Below are 23,024 nucleotides of genomic sequence, written 5' to 3'. Positions count from 1 at the left end.
AGCATAAGGTCCTCCAGGTTCATCCATGTTTTTGCAAATGGCAGAAATTCCTTCTTTTTATGGCTGAATAATACTCTGGGGTGTGTGTGTGTGTGTGTGTGTGTGTGTGTGTGTATTCATTTATATACACACTTTCTTTATCCCTTCACCTGCTTTGGATACTTGACTGTTTCCATCTCTTGGTTGTTAGAATAATGCCACAATGAACATGGGAGTACAGATACCTCTTTGGGATACTGATTTTATTTCCTTTGGATATAGACCCAGAAGTGGTATTGCTGGATCGTATGTTAGTTCTGTTTTTAATATTTTAAGGAAGTTCCATACTGGTATTCCATAATGGCTATATGAATTTATTTTTTTAAATTTTTATTATGGAAAAATATGAATGTATACAAAAGTATACAGAATAGCATAATGAGCTCCTTTAATGATCACCTTTAATGATTTTATACTCATGGCCAATGGTATTTTATCTGTATGCCCTCCCATATTATTATGAGGAGAGTTATATCTCATATATAAATTTATTTTTTATTTTAGGACAAATCCAAAAAGTTTTTTAACATAACTATAATACCATTATCATTCCTAACAAATTAACAGTAATTCCTAAATATCATCAAATATACAGTATCTAAATTTTGAACTGTCTCATAAATACAGTCTTTTAAACTTTATGTGTTTGAATTAAGATCCAGATCAGCTTCTGGATGATACATCTCTTAAATTTTCTTTAATGTAGAGGTTCTGCCCATATCCTTTTTTTCCTCACTCTTGTTTTTCCTTATAATTCATTTGTTGAAGAAGTTAAGTTCTTATGTCTGGATTTTGCTGATTTCTTCGCTGTTTTGTTACTTACCTTGTATAAAAACTGGTAGTTGAATCTTAACCCGCTAGGTTCTTAACCTTGGCTAGACGTTAGACTCACCTAGGGAGCTTTTAAAAAAAAAAAAAAAAAAAAAAACCCTGACATGTGTGGAAATAGTTTGGCAGTTCCTAAAGAAGTTAAACATAAAGTTATCATGTAACCCAGCAAAATTATTGAAACAGGTGTTCAAAGAAAAACTTTTACACAAATGTAGCAGTATTCTTCACAATAGGCAGAAGGTGGAAACAACCCAACTGTCCTTCAGGGGAGGAATGGATAAACAAAATATGGTGTACCCATACAATGGAACCCATGCTGTTAATGGAAAATTAATGAAATACTGTTACGTGCTTCAACCGGATGAGCCTTGAAAACACGTTAAGCGGAAGGAGTCTGACACAAGGGCCATATATCTTACGGTTCCATGTGTATGAACTGTCCAGACTAGGGAAGTCCACAGAAACATCAGGTAGGTTAGTGGTGGCCAGGCTGAGCAGAGGGGAGGGGAAAAGGCGAGGGACTACTTAATGGGTATGGGGCGATGGAAGAGTTCCAGGCTCAATAATGGTCATGGTTGTACAACACTATAAATGTTGTTAACATACACTTTAACCTGGCTTAAATGGTAAGTTTTCTGTTTTGTATTTGACCACGATTTTGAAAAAATCTGACATGTAAATCATCATCTCTTAAGTGTGACCCAAACATCAGAATATTCTCATGCACTCCAAGGGATGCCAGTGCACAGCCAAGGCTTGGAATCCTTGATAAAGGCTGGATTTCAAGCTTTCTTCGTAGGTGGTGGTGGAGGTGTGATGTATTTAAGTTTGTGCCAGTCTGTTCACTTGTTCTCGGGAATAGCTATGTCTTTTCAGTTCCTACAGTCAACAGATGCTGTCAGAAATCGCTGCTTGGAGTCATGCAAAATGTTGTCTCTTTTTTTAGAAAAAGAAATTCTGGAAAACCAGAGAAGAAAACGATCATCTTGCATTGACCTGTGTGGGGTTTTTGTTTCCTTTTGTTTTTAAAGATTTTATTTATTTGAGAGAGACAGAGAGACAGAGCGCACAGCTGGGGGAGGGCAGAGGCAGAGGGAGAAGCAGGCTTCCTGCGGAGCAGGGAGCCCGATGTGGGGCTCAATCCCAGGACCCTAGGATCATGACCTGAGCCGAAGGCAGACGCTCAACCGACTGAGCCACCCAGGCGCCCCTGAGTGGGTTTTTTTTAAACTTTGATTATTGAAGTATAGTTGACACACACTGCTATGTTCGTTTCAGGTATACAAAACAGTGATTCGACCTTGTTTTTTTAATATGAGAGAATTTAATATGGGGTTTTTTAATATGAGAGGCCCTCCGTTTCTAACTGCCACTGAGATATGTAAAGCAGCCAGCGTGGCCCGTGAGGGTGGGAGCACCGCGACAGCGGCCCCCACCCCCCGGCACACACCCTGCCAAAGCGGGAGCTGTCCTGGCCACTTCTTGAGCAAACCTCGGGACCAGAGGCCAAAGAACCCGTACGAATGCCTCCGGGAGGGCAGTGAACGTTGTCTTGTCATCTTTCTAATCCAGGGATGGCTCGTGCTGCCATCCATCCTATCGAATCTCAGCAGGGCTTGCTTCCCTACCTCAGGAAGGAAAATGCCATTTCCTTCGCTTCCCGTGAGCTCGTATCAGGCCGCAGCCAGCTGCTGCTGGCTCTGCGGCTTTGGCAGGGCTGCAAATGGGCTAAATGTAGACCGGGAGTTCTCGTTCTCCTCTGCCTCGGCCAGCTTCCTTTTCTGGCAAAATCTGAATAAACTCACAAACACTGGGCAAGTGGCGTGTTGCTCCCCATGGAGCTTCACAAAGTTCAGTTCTTTAAGAAATCCAAGAGCTGGATGGCTGGTGCTGTTCTGTGCTCGGCGTTACTCCATGAACATCGTTTCTGAAAACCCTGTGGCTGAGATGTGCCCCTAAAGAAGTACAAATTAAACTGGGAAATGAAATCTCCATCTGTCTCAGCCTTTTGTCGCCCAGCCTAAGTGACCGAAGGACTCTTCTCTTTGAATAACATGGGGTTTCCATTTAAAATATTAATTAGAGGGATGCCTGGGTGGCTCAGTCGGTTAAGCGTCTGCTTTCGGCTCAGGTCATGATCCCGGGGTCCTGGGATCGAGTCCCGCGTTGGGCTCCCTACTCAGCAGGGAGTCTGCTTCTCCCTCTCCCTCTGCTGGGCTCCCTCTCTCTCTCTCTCTCTCTGTCAAATAAATAAAATCTTTTAAAAGAAAATAAAACATTAATTAGAAAGAATAGAAGACACTTATTCTAAGAACGTGTGTTGTAAAAGTTCATAGATTTGGCTCTGAATCAAATTCCCCTCACCAACAACCTTTCTAGGTTCATCTCCAGCCCAGAAGCAGGCCCTGCTTCTTCCCTTCCATGCCCTGACCTTTGATATGTTTGTTCAGCTCTAATAAAATAATAAAGGTTGGTTGTGAATATTTAAAAAAAAAAAAAAGGGGCGCCTGGGTGGCTCAGTTGGTTAAGCGACTGCCTTCGGCTCAGGTCATGATCCTGGAGTCCCGGGATCGAGTCCCACATCGGGTTCCCTGCTCAGCGGGGAGTCTACTTCTCCCTCTGGCCCTCCCCCTCTCATGCTCTCTCTCTCTCATTCTCTCTCTCAAATAAATAAATAAAATCTTTAAAAAAATAAAAAATAAAAAATAAAAAAAATAAAAAAAAAAAAATAAAAAAAAAAAAAAGCGCATAGATTTTGGAGTCAGAAGACCTGGAATGGAATATGGCAGCTCTCTAGAATTAATTTACCAGTTGTGAAAATGTAGACTGGCTAATAAATTTCTCTGATTCTATACAATCATCCATAAGATGTATGTGGGTATTATATATTGTATAGGATATTTGTAAAACCTGAAGTGAGCAACTAATTCATCTAAGCCTGGTGCATGCCCAGTAAATGTTACTTTCCTAAATATGTATTGCTAAGTAGGTAAAACACGTGATCCTCAAACTTAATCCCTGAAGCCAGGGGTTTAAGGGACAAGCTGCAGAAATGCCTTCTCTCTTTCCTGTGGCAGTGTCCTGAGAACCACAAGAGTTGGGTACAATCATGGAAGCTTGCTTGGAGTTAAACTAGGTTACAATTTAGGATCTGCTGATAAATCCTGATCTATCAGTTGGGGATCCATGACTATTTAAAGATAAAGATATAAGTTAGGGATAAAGTTATGAGGCCAAGGCATATAATGACTGCCTTTCAATTATGATTCATACCTGCTTTTTTTCCCTTTCAAATATAATTTCCGGGTCATGAAATATTCTTCTATAATGTCATTTTTAATGATTACATATTAAGGATATGCCATAAGAGAAAAAGCTATGGGCAACTCTGTGGCAGCTAATTTGAAAATCTAATGAAAAGTAATTTAACCTGAGAAGTGGAAAACTTTTTAAGGTTTTTCTTTGGCCAAGTCCTTGATCAATGTTTGTAAATGCCATTGTTGAAAATATTTATTGGACACTTTTTTAAAAATACATTCTTTGAGGCGCGAGTATGTGTATTTAGTTTGCTCACTGTATGATTCAAATCCTGTATGTCATTACCTTTTGAAATATACTGGCTTTCTCCAGTGTTGAAAGAATATCAAAGTCCTCCACTATAATTTTATTTGATTTTGATAATGATTTTATCAGTTTCTCCTTTCATTTCTGCTGGTTTAGGTTTTGTATAATTAGCGACCGTCTTACGTACTGTGCTGAGTTAATGACTACATCTTTTTTGTAAATGTTGCTCATTATTCATTTAGTGATTTCATATTCAACTCTGCCTTGTCTAATGTTCATATAAACTAGGACTTCGTCCCCAAAGTTTGCCTAGTGTACCTTAATTCACTCCTTGGTTTTCAGTCTTTATCACTCTTGCTTTGTTATCTATCCCAGTGAGTTCGTTCACGTCTATCTAATGGTTGACAGGCTTGATTGTCTTCCCTCCGCCTCATTCTGTTATTTACTAGAGTTTGTTTTCTCTTCTTCCCTTCTTTATTTTTGTGGTTTATCAAGTAGCAATTCTTTCCTTTTTCCCCCTCTTTTATTTGGGAATCCTACTTCTCCTTCTGTAGCCTGATGCTTATAATTAGAAGCACACATTTGTTACTATTACTTGAAAAAGAATACCTGCTTTTCCCTTCAAGACATCCATTTCCCTACATAGATAAGTTTCATACATTTGTACCTTACTTACTAGTTGTTTCTTCCTAAATCTAAGTTCTCTTACTTTTTACCACTTGTTGGCCACCTCTCCAAGCCGGTATGTTACAATCAACAGTTTGGGTCCGTTTTCTTCTCTCTAGCCCTTAGATTCCCTTGAGTGTACTTTCTTTTCTTTTCTTTTCTTTTTTTTTTATTTTGTCGTCTCCCTGAGGTTCAGGTCTGGCTGCTAGACTGCCTCCTACGGCTACAGCTCCACAGTGATAAAAGGGAAGGGTTCTCTACTCCCCGGGAGACCAGCGGGATAGCAATGGCGGCAGCTGCCTGCTTCCTGTTCCCAGGTCCCCTTGGACAGTCCCAGCCTCAGGAACAGGGAGTGCCAGCCTTGACTTCCCCTTCCTCCTTGAGTGATAAGGCTCCCTTACGAGAGGCAGATGTCAGCCAGAACCCCAGGCCCACAGACCTCATCCCAGAATCCCCAGCACTGGTCTCCAGACCCTGTGTGGTCTCCAGGAAGAATGCCCCCATGAACTCCCTGAACAGCGCACTCCTGTGGCCGAGACCCCACTCACACCAGCGGCTCTACGTGCTTCAGCACCTGTATGCCTGTCTCACAGAGTCAGAGATTGGATGGGAAGCCAGAGGGGAAGCGTAGCGCATTCAGGCCTCCAAGTTCCCAGAATCCCACTCTCTGGTACTACTTACTGGAGAGATTTCAGATTCAGTCAGTTTTGTAGTGAGAGCAGGGAACCTAACCAACATTTAGAACATAATCTATAAGAAAAGCATATTTCAAGAACTTAGCACATAGAAATAAAGACCTTTTAGAGCACAACCTCCCTCCCCCTCCATGGCCCACACCCCACCCCCGCCTTGCTGTCTCCCTGGTGCTCCATCTCTTTGACTTGGCCTTTTGGGGGTTGCCTTGTGTTCTCACTTCTCCCTCCCTTCAGTGTGTCTGGTAAAGTAAAGATGGACCTAGAGCTATATTTCACATTTTCTACAATAAGATATGTTGAAGTTTAAAATTTTTGTTTTCAACAAAACCATGAAGTAAGGAATGGGAGGCTCAAAAATGGCCCTCAAAAGATGTCCACATCCTAATCCCTGGGACCTGTCAATATTACCTTTTGTGGGAAAAGGGACTTTGCAGATGTAATCAAGTTACTGATTTAAGAGGAGACCATCATGGATGTTTCACGTGGGCCCTAATTGTAATCACTAGTGTCCCTGTAAGAGAAAGGCAAAGGGAGACTTGATTACAGAAGCAGAGGTTGGAGTGACGTGTTTTAAAGACAGAGGATGGGGCCACAAGCCAAGGAATACGGGCGGCCACCGGAAGCTGGAAAAGACAAGACAAGGAAACGGATTCTCCCCTAGAGCCTCCAGAAGGACCCAGTCCTACTGACACCTGGACTTTAGCCCAGTGAAACTAACTGACCTCTGGCCTCCAGAATGTGTGTTTTAAGCCACCCAGTTCGCAGTGATTTGTTACAGCAGCAATTAATACATAAGGTAATCCTTTGGAGAGCCATAAGACCAATGCTACTAGCTTCTGTGTCCCCAGTCCCTGGGAAGGAAGGGGATACACAGTCTTGAGACACACCTCATACATACACTGTGACCCTTGAGGTCCTGGGAGCGTGGCTGGGGGTGGGGATGGTTGAAGCTGCTTGGTCCCTATAAGCCCTTAAAGACGGTGCCCATGTGGACATATTCTCCGCTAGTGCCCAAGAGAAATCCTGTGGGGGGAATGAGATCTTCTTTGAGCGAGTGCATATGTGAGCGGGACGTCAGAGGCTCTGGGGAGGCAAAGCCCAGCTTTCAAAGGAGTGCGGGCCTCGGTGTGGCATGGGCTGTCTGAGAGAATCCCAGGCACCATCTCTGGGGAAGCATCTCAACCTTGTCACACAGGAGAGATGGGGCCTCCCTCAGTCGTGCAAGTAAAAAGCAAGATGGATGACCCTGGTCCTCTCCCGCGTAGCAGTTCACATCCAAAGCTGTGTCAGAACATCAAGTGTAGACAGAGGGAGGAAAAAAGAAAATAGAGGGCCCATGAGACAAAGTCACAAAACGATTGTGGGGAGGGAAGGGGGCATGGTCTCCAAACACACTTATTTGTGACAGTCGGTTTGTGAAAAGTGGCCTCTGAAATCTTCAGGTATGACTTCCTTCCCTGAAAAGGGAACGATAAGGGTGGCTCCTTTTTATCTGCTGTCAGTCAGCCGGGCGGCCTTGCAACTTTGACTCTCCCCAAGGAAGTGTGCTCAGCCACGATCAAGCCTGACAACTAATTTAACCCTTTGTGATTGGTGAGCTTAAGAAGTGACTTGTGGGGCGCCTGGGTGGCTCAGTCGTTAAGCGTCTGCCTTCAGCTCAGGTCATGATCCCAGGGTCCTGGGATCGAGCCCCACATCGGGCTCCATGCTCCGCAGGAAGCCTGCTTCTCCCTCTCTCTCACTCCCACTGCTTGTGTTCCCTCTCTCACTGTGTCTGTCTCTGTCAAATAAATAAATAAAATCTTTTAAAAAAAAAAAAGAAGTGGCTTGTACCTAGAAGGCCACAAGGTGCCCTTATGTTGCAATTTAGTGACTGTGCAGGGGGCCACCCCCACCCTCAGCTAGGACCAGGGGAAGCATGGCAGTAGGCACCCTGTGCCCAGAATATGAATGTAACCATTGGTCCTCTTCACGTTGACAGGTCCTATAAAATATTTCTGTGCAGACAGCAAGAAATCTAAATTTAAACTTCCACTTAATTTTTTTATTCCAACAGGAGTAGTGTTTATTTCATAGAGGATCAAAAACCTTAGGATACCATTTCTTTTTTTTTTTTTAAGATGTTATTTATTTATTTGAGAGAGCGAGAGAGAGAGAGTGCGCAAGTTGGGGGAGCAGCAGGGAGAGAGAGAAGCAGGTTCTCCGCTGAGCGGGGAGCCCGATGTGAGGCTCAATTCCAGGACCTCGGGATCATGACCTGAGCTGAAGGCAGACGCTTAACCAGCTGAGCCACCCAAGCGCCCCCCATTTCTTTTTTTTTAAGATTTTTTTATTTATTCATTTGAGAGAGTGAGCAAGAGCACAAAAAAGGGGGAGGGTCAGAGGGAGAGGGAGAAACAGACTCCCCGCTGAGCAGGAAGCGTGACGTGGGCCTCGAGCCCAGGACCCCAGGATCACGACCTGAGCCAAAGGCAGATGCTTAACAGACTGAGCCATCCAGGAGCCCCTAAGATACCATTTCTTGTTATATACCTAGATTTCTCGTCACCAAGGGTTGATCAGTCTTAAACACCAAAAAAAATGTAATGGAAGGTGTCAGTGTCAGTTTCCTGATTTTCATATTGTGCTATAGTTAAGCAAAAAGCTACCTTTGGGAGAAATAGGGTGAAGAGTACATAGGACCTCTCTGTACTACTTTTTGCGGCTTCCTGGACTATATATTTATTTCAAAATAAAAAGGGTTAAAGTGATACATTTTAACACAACCTAATTTATTTTAATATGTTACTTATATGTAAAATATAATATTTTACCACAATTTTAAAGCCAACTAAAAATAAGTAAATAAATAGAACTTTTTTTAAAGGATGATATAGACCAGCACTATTCTACAGAAATATAATACAAGCTATAAATGCAAACCACATGTGTAATTTTAAATTTTCTAGTAGTCACATTCATAAGATTAAGAAGAACCTGGAAAATTAATTTAATAATATACTTTCTTGGGCGCCTGAGTGGCTCAGTCATTGGGCGTCTGCCTTCGGCTCAGGTCATGATCCTGGAGTCCCAGGATCGAGCCCCACATCGGGCTCCCTGCTCCGCGGGAAGCCTGCTTCTCTCTCTCCCACTCCCCTGCTTGTGTTCCCTCTCTCGCTGTGTCTCTCTCTGTCAAATAAATAAATAAAATCTTTAAAAAATAATAATAATATATTTTCTTTAACTTGGTGTGTCTAGAATATTATCATTTCAACCTGCAGTACAAAAAAAAAATGTTAATTTTTGCATTCTTTTTTCCTTATTAAGTCTTTGAAGCCCAGTGTGTATTTTATGCTTCCAGAACATCTGAATTTGAACTAGCCATATTTCAGGTGCTAAACAGCCATGAGGCCAATACGACAGCACAGATATAGACAGTGTTTTTAATGTATCTTTACGTATGTCCTTTTCAATACCTTTTAACATATTTATTGAGTTTTATGTGCCATTTGAAGTATGGTTTTTAGTATAATCAGCGTTATGTGAATATCCATCACCATAATCACTTTTAGAACATTGCAGCACCCCAAAAAGAAACCCCATACCCACTGGGAGTCACCCACATTCTCTCCTACTCACCCACTTGGCAACCACTGATCTACTTTCTATCTCTATGGATTTCCCTCTTTTGGACATTTCACATACATGGAGTCAGATAATGTGTGGTTTTATGTGTCCAGCTTCTTTCACTCAGCATGATGTTTTCAGGAGTCGTCCATGCTGTAGCATGAATCAATGCTTCACCCATTTTTATGGCTAGATAATGTTCCATTACATGGATCCACTGTTTGGATATACAACATTCTGTCTGTCCCTTCATGGACACTGGGTTGTTTCTACCTTTTCACCATTGTGAATAATACTGCTGTACACATTCTTGTACACCTTTCCATGTGGACGTTTGTTCTCATTTTTTGTAAACATATACCCGGGAGTGGAATTGCTGCGTAAAATCTTTTTCACACAGTGCTTTAATTTTTAGTAAGTATTTATTTGAGAGAGAGAGAGTGTGTGCAGGCGGGGGGGAGGGCCAGAGAAAGGAGAGAAAGAATTTCAAGCAGACTCCATGCTGAGCACCGAGCCCGACGCGGGGCTGGATCCTAGGACACTGAGATCATGACCTGAGCCGAAATCAAGAGTCAGACACTTAACTGACTGAGCCACCCAGGCCCCCCTATACTTTAATTTTTTATACATTTTCCTTGGCCATATCTGCCTGTTGTTTACATTCTTCAAATAACTGAGCATTTATAGCAGCAACGCTGCTAATCTCCTTGTGGCCTCAGAGGACTGGTCTCCATTCCCCTGAACATTATAGTGAGGTAGTGCTGGTGGCCCGGCCCTGTCAAAGTCACTACCAAATGGCTAAGGACATAAACAGCTTTTATCAATAAACAGCTTTTCTTCTTTGTGTTCTCACAGCCCTGGGTGATCTTTCATTGTGCATTACAAGAGTGTGGGATATTTCTGTCAAAAAAATAAAGGAAATCTAGAAGGGTTAAATTTGTGGTAAACTCTGTAGTTTCCTATAGTAGATTCCCAGCGCTAAGTGCCAGGAACACGTCACTCTAACTAAGACATTGGGTGGAAAGGAAAGGAGAAAGGTTAAGCAAACTACTCTGAAAGAGGGGCTTGTTGGGGCACGTGGGTGTCTTAGTTGGTTAAGCATCCAACTCCGGATTTCAGCTGCAGTCATGATCTTAGGATCCTGGGGTCGAGCCCACATCAGGCTCGGCACTCAGCGGGGAGTCTGCTTGGGATTCTCTGCCTTTCCGTCTCCCTCTGCCCCTCCCCCTCTAAAATAAATAAATCTATAAACAAACAATAAATAAATAAAAGAGGGGCTTGTCCCACTGGCTGACTCCAGTGTGAGGGTCCCTTCACCTTGATGACAGAAATGGAGCATCCACCTTACTTGAACCGAAAAGCAAATCAGAAGTCAGTCCCAAGGAAAGCTACTTATAGCAGGTCAAGTTTGGGGCTCGGGGGTCAAAATGAACATCCAGAGTGCAGCTTTTAACACTGGACCATCCTCAAAGGCTTCAAGGTTCACTCTTCCTAGAAAACAGCTGACTGCCTCAGATGATGAAGTTTCTGTCGTTCAGATGAATAGAACTAGAACGTCTTATTCCTGAACAAAGCGAGGAACAGGCCCAAGAGGGGCTTTCTGCGGAGGAAGCCTTCTGCCGGGCTTGGCTCCTATGGCTAGTTTCTTACTCCTCCTCTGACAGGCCTTGCCCTGAGACCTTGCACAAGCACCTCCTGCTCCTGGGCTCATTCGTCCGTTCAGCAGAAATTGCTGAGCACTAGGGATGGCTCATGGGCACGCCGGCACCCAGACTGGTTCATGGGCTCAGACCCCACCTGCGTAGACGGCGGGGTTCCATGTTCAGGCAACAAAATCAAGTGTTTGGCTCCACCCACTTGCTCTGAAGGGGGAGAAGAGTTGGTGGAGGTCCTAGAGCTCAGCCAGGGGTTGAGGATTCAGTACGAGTAAAGAAACCACAGGTTTCGGGCACCTGGGTGGCTCAGTTGGTTAAGCAACTGCCTTTGGCTCAGGTCATGATCCCAGGGTCCCAGGATCGAGTCCCACATCAGGCTCCCTGCTCAGCAGGGAGTCTGCTCCTCCCTCTGACCCTACCCCCTCTGTGCTCTCTCTCACACTCTCTCTCTCAAATAAATAAAAAATAAAATCTTTAAAAAAAAAAAAAAGAAACCACAGGTTTCTATGCCAAGAACCTTCATAGGCTCAGAGAGAGATGATTCTAGCAGCTGTGTGCCGCGGACTGAGGTGGGGCAAGGGTCCCACCCTTTCTCCTCCCGTAGCTATGCCCAAGGACACAAAAGGTATCCCACAGGCCATGTGATCAGGACTCGTTTCCGGGCTCTTCTGAGACTACGGTTTCATCAGGGGATGGGAAGGAAGCTAACTGCGCAGGGCTGGGTGTAAGGGACATGAAGCAGACGCAGCCCCAGCCTCTGTCAGAGACAAACACATAAACTGCATAAAATATAAAGTCAGGGTGGTGTGGCTGGTGCTGCAACGGACAGAACAGAAGGCCCCGAGTCCACAGAGCACTTTTCCAAACATGGTCCGAGGCCTCATCCGAGATCTGCTAAGTCGGTCTCTGGGGGTTGGCAAAGAGCCCTCTGGCAAACTCACACACACTGGAGTCAGAAGAGCTCTGGCTGAGCAGGAGGTGGTATGCCTGCTGGGGTGGGGGGGTGCGGGGGGGCGGTGGGAGGCCGGGCCTGGGCCAGGGAAGACCTCCCCCCCACCCACCCCCACGCCCCGGCAAAGGAAACCCAATCTCTAGGCAACGTGTATTCTTCCCTGAATGGCTGCGTTCGGGCAGTCGAGGTTGTTTAAAGTGTATCCCCATTTCCCTGAACTGGGAGAATTCTCTCAGAGATCCCATCCATGAGGGACACACGTTTCTGAAGTCATACTTGTAGCCCAGTCAGACGCACGGGGGCAGGGGCAGAGGGGAGGAAAGAGTAGAAAAAAGAGGCAAAAGACACATGACTCATCAAAGTAATAATATGTTTTCTAGGAAAAAAGTCTTATCTCCCACATGTTTAAAAAGGAGGTAGCGGAGGGGCGCCTGGGTGGCTCAGTCGTTAAGCGTCTGCCTTCGGCTCAGGTCATGATCCCAGGGTCCTGGGATCGGGCTCCGCATCGGGCTCCCTGCTCCGCGGGAAGCCTGCTTCTCCCTCTTCCACTCCCCCTGCTTGTGTTCCCTCTCTCGCTGTGTCTCTCTCTCTGGCAAATAAATAAATAAAATCTTTAAAAAAAAAAAAAAAAAAAGGAGGTAGCGGGGAGTTAACCATATCGGAGAATTGATCGTGCTTTCAGCTGAGCTACTAGAAGTGAGGCTGCCTGTTGAAATGCACTGTTTACAAAACACAGTTGTGAAGGCTGTGTAGACACAGGCTGGGGGGATGCTGTCAGGATTCTTGGTCAGTGACGCCAAACAGTGCATGCGCGACAGTGTGCAAACAGCGACTTTGAATGTTTTGTGTGTCCACGGGACAAAAGGAGTTTGCAGAAATAAAAATAAAGGTGATTTTGAGGTGGTGGGATGGGGTTGTTTTTTTTAATTTCTTTTAATACTGTTTTTTAAAAAAACCACACTGTACTCACGGAATACACTGAGATTTAAAGGAATAGAATTTAGAGCTTTGCTAAAACTCAGGGTCGTGAGTATTGACCCTGTGATGTTGGATAAATTAAGTTTACCCCTTAGACCCTAGGTCTCTTTAAAACAGAGAGGATGAGGGGCACCTGGGTGGCTCAGTCGGTTAAGCGTCTCCCTTCGGCTCAGGTCAGGATCCCAGGGTCCTGGGATCGAGCCCGGGTCAGGCTCCCTGCTCGGTGGGGAGTCTGCTTCTCCCTCTCCCACTGCCTGCCCCTCTGTCTGCCTCTCTGCCTACTTGTGCGTGCTCTCTCTATCAAATAAATAAATAAAATCTTTAAAAAAATAAAACAGAGAGGATATCTGCTCTACATACAAGGATCAGACGAGCCAATAAAGTGTACAGATAACTGTAAAGTGCTAGACAGCTATTAGTTGTTGCTATAATTATTGCACACAGAGTATGAGGTTGTCACAATCTGCATAAAATGGCTCTAGTGTGATTTCACTGAAGCAAGTGAAAGTAAAAAGGCTGAATTGCAGTTGCCCTGACAGGAGAGAATGATCACAGACTCTTTAAAATCAGCCATGGCAAAAAGTTGGAGCAGGCCGGTTAATTTCCTTGCACTTTCCGCTTAGCAGCTGATGATGAGCACATTTAAAGGAAGTCCGGGTCGTTAAGAGAAAAGCCACTGTTCATGTGCACGCGCGGTGTCTTTCCCTGTGGCCGTCTGCCCGGAGCAGGTGGAAGGAGGTTGCTCCAAGGCTGCAGGGAGCTGGTTGTCTCCTTCCCGGGGAAACCAGGAGGGCACCGAAATGGGGGTCCACCCAGATAATCCAGCCCGCTGCGGCCTGCCCTGCTCTGTGGCAAGTGAAAGCAGAACCGTGGGCAGGAGAGCCACGTGTCCTGGCCATGGCTGAATGCTGGCAGGGTGTCTGCAGCTCTCCATTCAAAGGCCGGGTTCTCTCCCCCTGCCGGGGAGACAAACTGCAGTTCACTCGTTGACTGCTGATTCCCTCCACAGGTTCTTTAGGGACTGGTTATTTCCTCCACCAGCCCAGCATCCCTCTGTGACATGTCTCAGAAATCTGGACTGTCCGTCACATGGTGGAGAGCAGTAGTGGACACAGCCACGGGAGAAGAGAAAAGATGCCCATCTTTCCTGTTGGCGTTGTCGATGATGCAATGTTGGTGTGGATGCTTCTGTCTAAGAGTTGGTAGAGCCCTTCTGGGGTTAATTCTTGGCTTCCCGGGCTTTTAGTTGGAAGGTATGTTCAGTAACTGGGCTTCAGGGACAGTGTGGAGGCGGTGTAAGCTGATGGCAAGTTCCCCGTGTCCTACTAGAGCCCCAGGGATCAGGGAGGTGGGCTTGGTAAGACAGAAAGCTCCCCCGCCCTCTCCTTGACCTTGGGAGTGCCAAGGAATACCGAGGAGCCACCACACTGGGCTGGCACCAAAAGAGAACCTCCAGGCCCCCATCTCCTCAAACCCATGGTGTCATTTCAGGCTCTAGCTTCTGGCCTTCCCTTTCTCCTTCATCCACAATAACTTCCAGGAGCAAAATACAGGCCATTCTGCACAGCTGTCTCCACATCTCCCCTGCAGCATGCTAGAAAGAAACAAGAAAATGTGAGCCTTGTGATCAGTAGCCTGTGCATACTATGCATACTATACTTTCCAGGAATAGCCCAAATTTATTCTCCAAAGCCCCTACCCTGTAGGTGATATTCCATGTTTAACCACCAGTGTGGCACAGGCCTTGACCCCTCAGAATGAAAACTGGCCAAGCTCGAGCAGGACGACAACCCACCAAGCCAGACGAGGACCCTGAGTGGGAGGTCCAGGCATCCTGCCCTGGGGGTGGCAGGAGGGAGGGAGGACTCTTAAGTGTGAGGCGCAGACATCATGGACCTTCAGGGAGGGAAGGTCCCCAAGCAGCAGCCATTGACCCACAGTCTGGTGGTCGTGGCCCATTTTAGCAAGTCTGGTAGATACTGGCTGAATATCAGCTTTGCCCTCTCCCCGGGCCAACAGAGACCCTGTGTTTTCTAGTGGTTCCCTTCCCCCAGACATTTCTGAGAATGCCCAGGGGTCCTTACATGTATACTTAAGTGTCTCCTAGACCCTGCCAATTTGGGGGTCCTATGGAAGATGGTGGGATCAGGATTAGGATATTGTTGGGGTGAGCCACGTTAAGCAGAGGTGCCATCCACTGACTGCCCATCACTGCTGACGTCCACTGTCCAAATCCCTCCCCCCCCACCCTGAGTGCTGGGTGGGAGGCTGGCAAGCATAGCTCCTTAGTGCATCTGGACCCGGTGCTCCCTCTAAGGCCCTGCCAGGCTTTCAGTTCATGTGGGTGTTCTTCTCTCCTGTCCATTTTGGTGCTCTTTTCAACCTGACTTCTGGATGGAGAGAGACAGAAGAGAGACACTTAATCAAACGTGTTGATGTATGTCTGACCCCAATGTTGTTTAAGGTTTAATATCCTTCCCAGAAGGTTCCCAAGCCCTGGGAAAGTAAGGATGTTGCTGACCATATGTTTTTTTTTTTAATTGTTATGTTAATCACCATACATTACATCATTAGTTTTTGATGTAGTGTTGACCGTGTGTTTTAATGTCCCTGGATATGACGTAGCGGGTCCCCGCGGGGATGGATGCAAAGGAATGCAAGGCAGCTGGTTGAAAGGAAGATCTGTGTCCTGCCATGTAAAGATGCTGAGCTTGACAAAGGGCAAGTTGGAGGAAAGGGGGTGGAGTTTGACTTCTTGTTTGTTTCTGTTGTTTCACACCATTTCTTGCATGAGCCAGGCTCCGGCCCCTGAGGTGGAGGTAGGGCGGCTGCCAACGGCCATGGTATCCGTCAGAAGCTGCTGAGCGTGGGGTTGTTGCAGAGAACCTGTTCCAGCAAACCTGGGTCTGTGAGAGGTGTGAGCACAGCAGGGGAGGGGATGCTCGTTGCTCATCTGGGGACACTTGGTCACTCCTGACAGGTGCCTCAGTGCTCTCCCCGAACCTGGAAGCCCACAAAGTGAAGAACTTGTCCAATCAAACAGAGTAGTGTGAGTGACCGTGCTCTGTACCCTCTGACCACCTGTGGCCAGAGCCAAACCAAATGAAATAAAGTCAATCTGCAAGTCTCTAGAAACCATTGTCTAAAGTGGTGGGTAATCGTCGAACTCCGTATTTCTTTCTCCCTCTCTCTCTCTCTCTTTTTTTTTTTTTTTTTTTTTTTTTGCCACCCAACCTTTTCAGTTATATTGGCTTAAAGCAAATGTAAAATCAGAGTTGAGGGGCGCCTGGGTGGCTCAGTCAGTTAGGCATCTGACTTTTGATTTCACCTCAAGTCAGGATCTCAGGGTTGTGGATCGAGCCCCACATCAGGCTCCGCCCTGGGCGTGGAGTCTGCTTAAGATTCTTTCTCTCCCTCAGCCCCTCCCCTCCCTCTCTCCCTCTGTCTCTCTAAGGAAAAAAAAAAAAAAAGTAAAATCAGATTGAATCAAACTGACCCTGAAAAAAGGTGTCCCTGAAGGGATAAAATAGCACCTGCTTGTCCCAGAAACTTTGCCAAGGATCTTCCTCAAGCAAGTTGATAAGCATATAGTCAGGAGCTTGCTGGTCCCAGCACCATCCCAGGAATCGCCCGCCTAGGCAGTTGCATCACCTTGTCACTAATTATAGCGGCGCCGGGATTCTGGTCATGCTGCTGTGCTTTTGGTGACCCAGAGCACTGAGTTCAGGGGCTGAGGTGCAGCCGAGCGCAGTGCAGGAAGGCCAGCGTCTCTGGCACTTTGCCTGGGCTCTTGTCACCATCCCAGGGAAGAGCCAGGTTTCACTCTGACGTGATGTTTGGGTTCTGAGTTCTGCCCAGTTCCAAGAAGGGCTTGGTGACTGAGTCGCAGGGCTAACTTGCATGCTTGCCATTGGATGCTTTCATCTCCCAGAGCCTTAGTAATGCAATGCTTCACCCCGGATTCCAGGAGGCTCCTGCGAGGGAGCTGGCAGACTGTTTGTATCCAGTGTCCCCACGTGGTCACCTGTGCCTCCGGGGTGGAGGAAGGAGACTATCTGGATAGGGTGGGAAGACAGCTAGTGGCTGTCTCCTGTTTTATAACTGTCTGCCCACCCCGAGCAGTGGTCCAGACTAGCAGGTAGAAATCATCCACAGACACCCAGTAGCTCTAAAGGACAGGTGTAGGAGGACCCCCTGGCCTTCATTAACAGTGTGGCATCCTAGAGCAACACTGAGGTACAAAGACACCTCCCTCCCCCAACCTGGTCTTGTAGTCCACGGCTGTACCTTCTGGAAGGGCTATGCCCATAGAGCACCGGGTGGGTAAATACCAACCCTAGCTTTTTGTTTGTTTTTTTGGAAAAATATTCACCCATTGGAAAAAAAAACTGATCATTTTTAAATACTAATAATAAATGCTGAGCCTGAATGCCCTTATATTTATGCTCAGTGTAGAACTCAGGGGTGCCAATCAGATGCAAGAGAATGGTGACATGCATGGACCCCCTCCCCCACCTTCCTAATGAGAAACTCGCTGAGTGGGGCCTGACCATGTGTATCCTTGAAAGCTGACCCCGTGGTTCTGAGGCCCGTCTGGTTAGGACCCACTGCCTTACATGTATATTTGTTCAAAAAGGGACTCATTCCTGCAGAGGGGACAGTATGCTGATGGAATGGGAACCCCTGCTGGCTTCCCATGGCTTCAGGCTCTTTGAGGCCAGTTTTCTGAGACCCATTACAATGGTTTGATTTCCTTTACTCTGGTGGCCTGGAATTCAAAAGAAAGAGGCCATCTCTTGGTGGGCTTTTTAAAAAAATTTTCAACTGAACATCAGACATGCAGAAAAACAACGGAATGGCCTAGAAATCTGACAATGGTGGGTAAGAGATAGGGCGACCATATAATTCATCATCACAAAGGGGGACCCCTGAGAGTGAAAGAAGGCTCTATTAATAATCATGCTGGGACAATAGGGGTAAGCCGGGCGCTTGGTCACACTGATGAGAGGACACAATCCTGCATCTGAGGTGTCTCTTGTCCTTACCAGTGAGGAGGAAACACAGTAAGTATTAATTGCGACATGGGGTTTAGAGAAGAGATAGGGATTTGTTCACTGCGCTGCCAGGAATATCACAGAGAAAATAAGAAGTCTGCTCCTCACCACCTCCCTCCACATTAGGAATATCCAGTATCTAAAATTCAAGGCTAACAGAGTTGAATGGAGATGGAGCATGTGTGGAGAGAGGAAACACAAGAAGATTCATCTCTAGATTCTTTGGACTGGCCTTCTTTCTCTGCTGTACATCTAATTGTGGACTGACTTCTCAAAGATCTACTTTGGCCATTTCAGGCATTCTTCTATTTCATAAAATGATGGCAAATTCCAAAGCAATAATATTATGTTACTATATGTAGACATTTCGTAAAACAACTTAGGCTACCAGACTCTAGAAAGAAAAAGAGCATATGCATCAAGAGCTATTTTTAGAGGAAGACCATGTGACCTAGGATTTTACCTCTTACTGCTAAACAGAAAAGATTGAAAAAATTATATATAATTTCATGTATCCTTGTATCAGTTAGCTTTAAAAACTTATTAGGAAACCAAGTATGATAAAAATGGTCTCTTTGAAAAATGGTTGCTACAGCAGGTGCTCTACTATGGCAAGGCTGTGACAGTGACGCTCCACGCTGGGGTATCACTGGAAGAATCGTGGAGCGAGCTGCAGGCAGGATGGAAAACTGTCTGACATCATTATAGGTCAGAGGAGGGGCACAAATGTCCTGCCCACCTTCCATGGGACAAGCAGACAGTTGGCGGTCAGCAGAATGTGTGGTCTGACAAGAGGCCAAAAGCTGAAATTCTGCTATCAAAGGATTCACTTATATTGGTGGTTCATAGGTTTTGGGGGGGACTTTCCAAAGCCCCTATCAAGTGTAACTACCTTAGGAAATTAAAAAGATGCCTCTCAACTGGGTGTGTTGGGAGGCACTCAAAGGCACAGGCTAAATAAAATGCATCTCTCAAAGGGCCAGAGTTACTTGACAGTTTGGGAAAACATTTTTATAAAGTGAGTATAAATTTATTATGGAACAGAATACACCATTTATATGAAGATCAGTAGGGGACTTCAAAGAAATGTTCTAGTTACCACATCCCCTTCAAGCTAAGCCCCAAATCCCCATGAGTACGATTTTATATATTAACTACCTCTGTTCGGTAGGGTCTGGTTTCTAACTCTTACTCTGCTCATTTCTCTCTCTTTGGGCCAGTGCCAATTTTTTCAATTGTATCTCAAAAATGCTTTAATATCTTCCTCATCAAAATATTCTTTCTAATTCTTGACTTTGCATTCATTCAAATAAGCATGAAAGTTATTTCCTCAAATACCTCAAAAAACCCCACTGGGATTTTCATCATCGTGTTAAAACATAAATTAATTTGGCAAAAGATTGACATTTTTATATGATTCAGTCCTTCCATGAACATGGTATATCTTATTTCATCCAAACTCCTTTTACATTTTTAAGTTTTATCATTCTTCTCTCTTAAAGCCTTACACTAATTCTTTTTAGGGTTATGTCTAGGTGTGTTGTTTTTGTTGTGACTGTTTTTACTATCTTTTCTCATCATATTTTCAGTGGGATCCACTGAGATGCTGGCTTCTTATATGTGAAATGGAAAGGCATGCCCATCTGAGCAATTACACTCCTTCCAGATGTGGAAATCAAATACCAAGGATGGGGTTTGCCTATAGAAAGCCTGCAAATTGATGATGATAATGGTATCTTCCTCATAAAGTTGTTGTGAGGTAGGAAGAATTAAATACTTCTAATTAATTGACTTAATTAATTAAATGCTTAGAACAGTGCCTGGCACACAGTCATTGCTCACTAAATGTGACTATTACCTTTCATCATCATCATCATCATCGGTAGTAGTGGTGTAATCACTACAATGCTAGGGGCAGAGTTTGTCACTATCCCCCGTTGGAACCATCCCTGTCCGGGTGGTTTTACCATCCTCAGAGAGGGCAGCGAGCAGGGACAGTCCCTCCCTAGGCTTCCCCAGCAGAGCCAGCTATCAGCCTCTCTCTCAGAACTTTTCAGTGCCCAGAGCGACCTCCTGACACCAGACCACTCTGGCGACCAGCCGGAAGCATCATGGGCCTACCGGACAGGAGGCTGGGGCCCAGAGCAGAGATGAGGAGAGTCTGTCAGTCCTCAAGTCCAGCCAGGGAAGCCCAAGTTCAAGAACAGGAGGTGGTATCAGACATCCCTGACACCCTCTCCACAGTGTGGGTGTGTTTAACAATCACAGAATCATAGACTCTTAACAGCCAGAGCGTGAGGAGGCTTCGAGATCTTTGAGGTCAGGATCTAACACCCGGTGGTACTCCTCTCAACAGCAGACGGGCGGTGCACGAGGCCATGCACATCAGTAACATTTAACAAGCCCTGACTACATACCCACTACTGTTCTTAGTTAATCCTCTCAACAACGTGAAGACAATGAACAGAATGGAGCCCTAGGAAGTATCTGGGGCAGTTGGTACATCAAGTCTCCTATCGCATTTGATTCTCATAACAATGGTATGAAATAGGCAGGAAGTAGCTGAGGCCCCAGTGCAGCCTCCCCACCGCCCCCACCCCTGGTGATGGAGCCCAGCTCCTCCGAGTCCAAATCAGATTGAGATGTGTCGCACAGGGGACAGCGCATTGCTGCAGATGAGTGAGCAGTGAAGACCTGAAATGTACTAAATTTTCTTTTCTCGGATCCTCCTCCTTCCTCCCCAGCAGGTTATTTGCCTAATGAGTCTCCGAGCTCATAAGTGTTTCTAGGCCAGCCAGCCAGCTCATCTACTTGCGGTTGAGTAAGCTGTGTGTTTTTCTAATGGACTCTAATGCCAGCTCCTGAAGTTTATAGAATAAAAGTGTGATCAGCTTTAATGACCAATTTATGCATGGTAATAGTCGGATGTGGCTGGCTAAGCCCATTGGGGCTTCTGGAAGGGCTGTAAATTGAAGCTGGTAACTGTACGTCCTCACTTCATTGACCAGTTCCTCTCACCTCCAGCTCAGAAGCGACATGCTCCATCATTAGCACCGGCAGCATCCGTCCCTGGCTGCCCCCCCCATGTGTGCTGACACATTTTATAGCCAAAATAAATGCAACAGAACTGTTATGCAAACATTTATTGCCTTGCTTCTGTAGCTCTCATTGAAATAACTTTTTAATATTTCCTCCCTGTATGAACTGAATATTTCTCTTCCATCTTCTGTAATTGCTCTGGGTTAATCCCTTATAGCCCTGGATTACAGCTTTAAATTTTCTGCTGGGCCAAATTTAAATCATTTGATTTTCCTTAACAGTGAATGAGCATTCTTGTTACAATAAAATGGTCCTATTGCTACTTTTATTGACTTGCCTTGATCAGTTCCGTAATCCCACTCAACTCACCACCAAAGCACTGCATAATTACTTACAGGTCCAGGTTTTAGAACTAGTGGACATAGAGCCTTGGTTATGACCAGGGATGCTAGACACTGGTATTTTTAGTTACCGAGTGCTTACTGAGCACTTCCTACATGCCTAGCACTGTCCTGTGAAAGCAGCTAAGTCAGACAAGTGGGACGTGAGCCCTGCCTTTCTCCCCAGAGTCACTGAGGCTCGTGCAGAGGAACTGGTCCAGGCACAGAGACACATGCACTAAGTGCTCCCAGGAGAGAGCGAGAGAGCCCCTTCTGCACAGGGGCCCCAGGGAAGCTTCAACCATTCGCTCAAAGGGTGGGTAGGCTTTTGTGTGGTGGACGTGGAATGAGACTTTCTTGGCGGAGGAACCTGAGCAAAGACAGAAGCTGGAAGACCCAGAGTGTCATGACAGTCAGGGAGAAGTTCCGTGGTTCGTAGGAGGGTGAGCAGCCACCCGAGGATAGTGACTATCAGACCACGGGGCCTGGACAGAGATTAATTGGTGTGCTCTCCTAACATCATTAACAGTAAGATCTGATTTCATTCTTTGTTTTCCCCCAAAAGCCATAAAAGTGTTGTATTTGAATGGAATTTTTAAAATGTAATTCATATGTCTGTCAAAATGGGCTGCAAACTTGAAGGGTTTTTGTTTTTTGGTGTTTTTTGGTTCATTTTTTTAATTTATTTTAAATTTTTTATTTAAATTCAATTTAATTAACATATAGTGTATTATTAGTTGCAGAGGTAGAATTTAGAGATTCATCAGTTGCATATAACACCCAGTGCTCATCACATCACATGCCCTCCTTAATCCCCATCACCCAGTTACCCCATTCCCCCACCCCCTCCCCTCCAGCAACCCTCAGTTTGTTTCCTAGAGTTCAGCACCTCTCGTGGTTTGTCTCCTTCTCTGTTTCCATCTTATTTTATTTTTCTGAAGGTTTGTTTTGATTGAAGTTCCCTACAACCTGAGCTCTTTGTAATCTCCCCTCGCTCTTCATTCTTCAGTTTTCTTTGGAGCCTTTTACGTGGAGCTGCTTGCAACTAGGTCACCCCGTATCACATCTGCATTTCTTTCAAGAGAGCACCCCTCCCCCAAAGGTTCCATCCTTTAGATTGGTGGACAAGGAGAACCACTACTATGTTCACCACATCCCTGGAGGTTTAGGAGCACAGGAAAAAAAGCCCGCACGACAGGAGAACCCCCGTGTCCTTGTAGCCCATCCATCAAGAAGGTGGCTGTTAACACAGTGTCCACAAAGTGAGTTGTGTGGGAGGAGACGTGTTTATTCGTGATAAATGTGCTGCTGGATCTTCAAACAGTCCATCAAGGAGACCCCCTTTTCTTCCAGGGTATTAGAATACATGGCTCAACTCTGGGCCACTCAGGGGCCACCCAGCTGCTCTGAGAGATGTCTGAGATGGGTCCTGGTGACCCAACAAGTTGTCACAGAGGCTGAGAGGTGGAAGGAGCCCATCTGGTCCCACCTCTGTCCGGCATGTAAATTCCTTCTCCATCCTCACCTTCTCCTCCTTACAGAGCATTGACAGCTTCCCGAGGCAG

The 23,024-nt window shown here is 45.6% G+C and overlaps 1 protein-coding gene across 6 annotated transcripts in view; it reads left to right on the top strand.

Annotated features, from left to right (window-relative positions):
• Nucleotides 1–23,024, top strand: part of LYRM4 (LYR motif containing 4) — a 267,655-nt gene that overhangs the window by 132,681 nt on the left and 111,950 nt on the right. Inside the window, exon 3 of one of the 6 annotated variants that reach the window (XM_036091311.2) lies at nucleotides 19,630–19,799. The exons of the other annotated variants lie outside the window; for them this stretch is intronic. Within the exon in view, the coding sequence (XP_035947204.1) occupies nucleotides 19,630–19,761 (132 nt within the window). The 3' untranslated portion in view covers nucleotides 19,762–19,799. The remainder of the gene's footprint in view (nucleotides 1–19,629; nucleotides 19,800–23,024) is intronic. 6 annotated transcript variants of the gene reach the window in all.

Source organism: Halichoerus grypus, chromosome 9 (assembly GCF_964656455.1).
Source record: "Halichoerus grypus chromosome 9, mHalGry1.hap1.1, whole genome shotgun sequence".
NCBI classification, from domain to species: Eukaryota; Metazoa; Chordata; class Mammalia; order Carnivora; family Phocidae; genus Halichoerus; species Halichoerus grypus.
The sequence above is the reverse complement of the archived record's forward strand: the minus strand, read 5'-3'. Positions and strand labels throughout refer to the sequence as shown.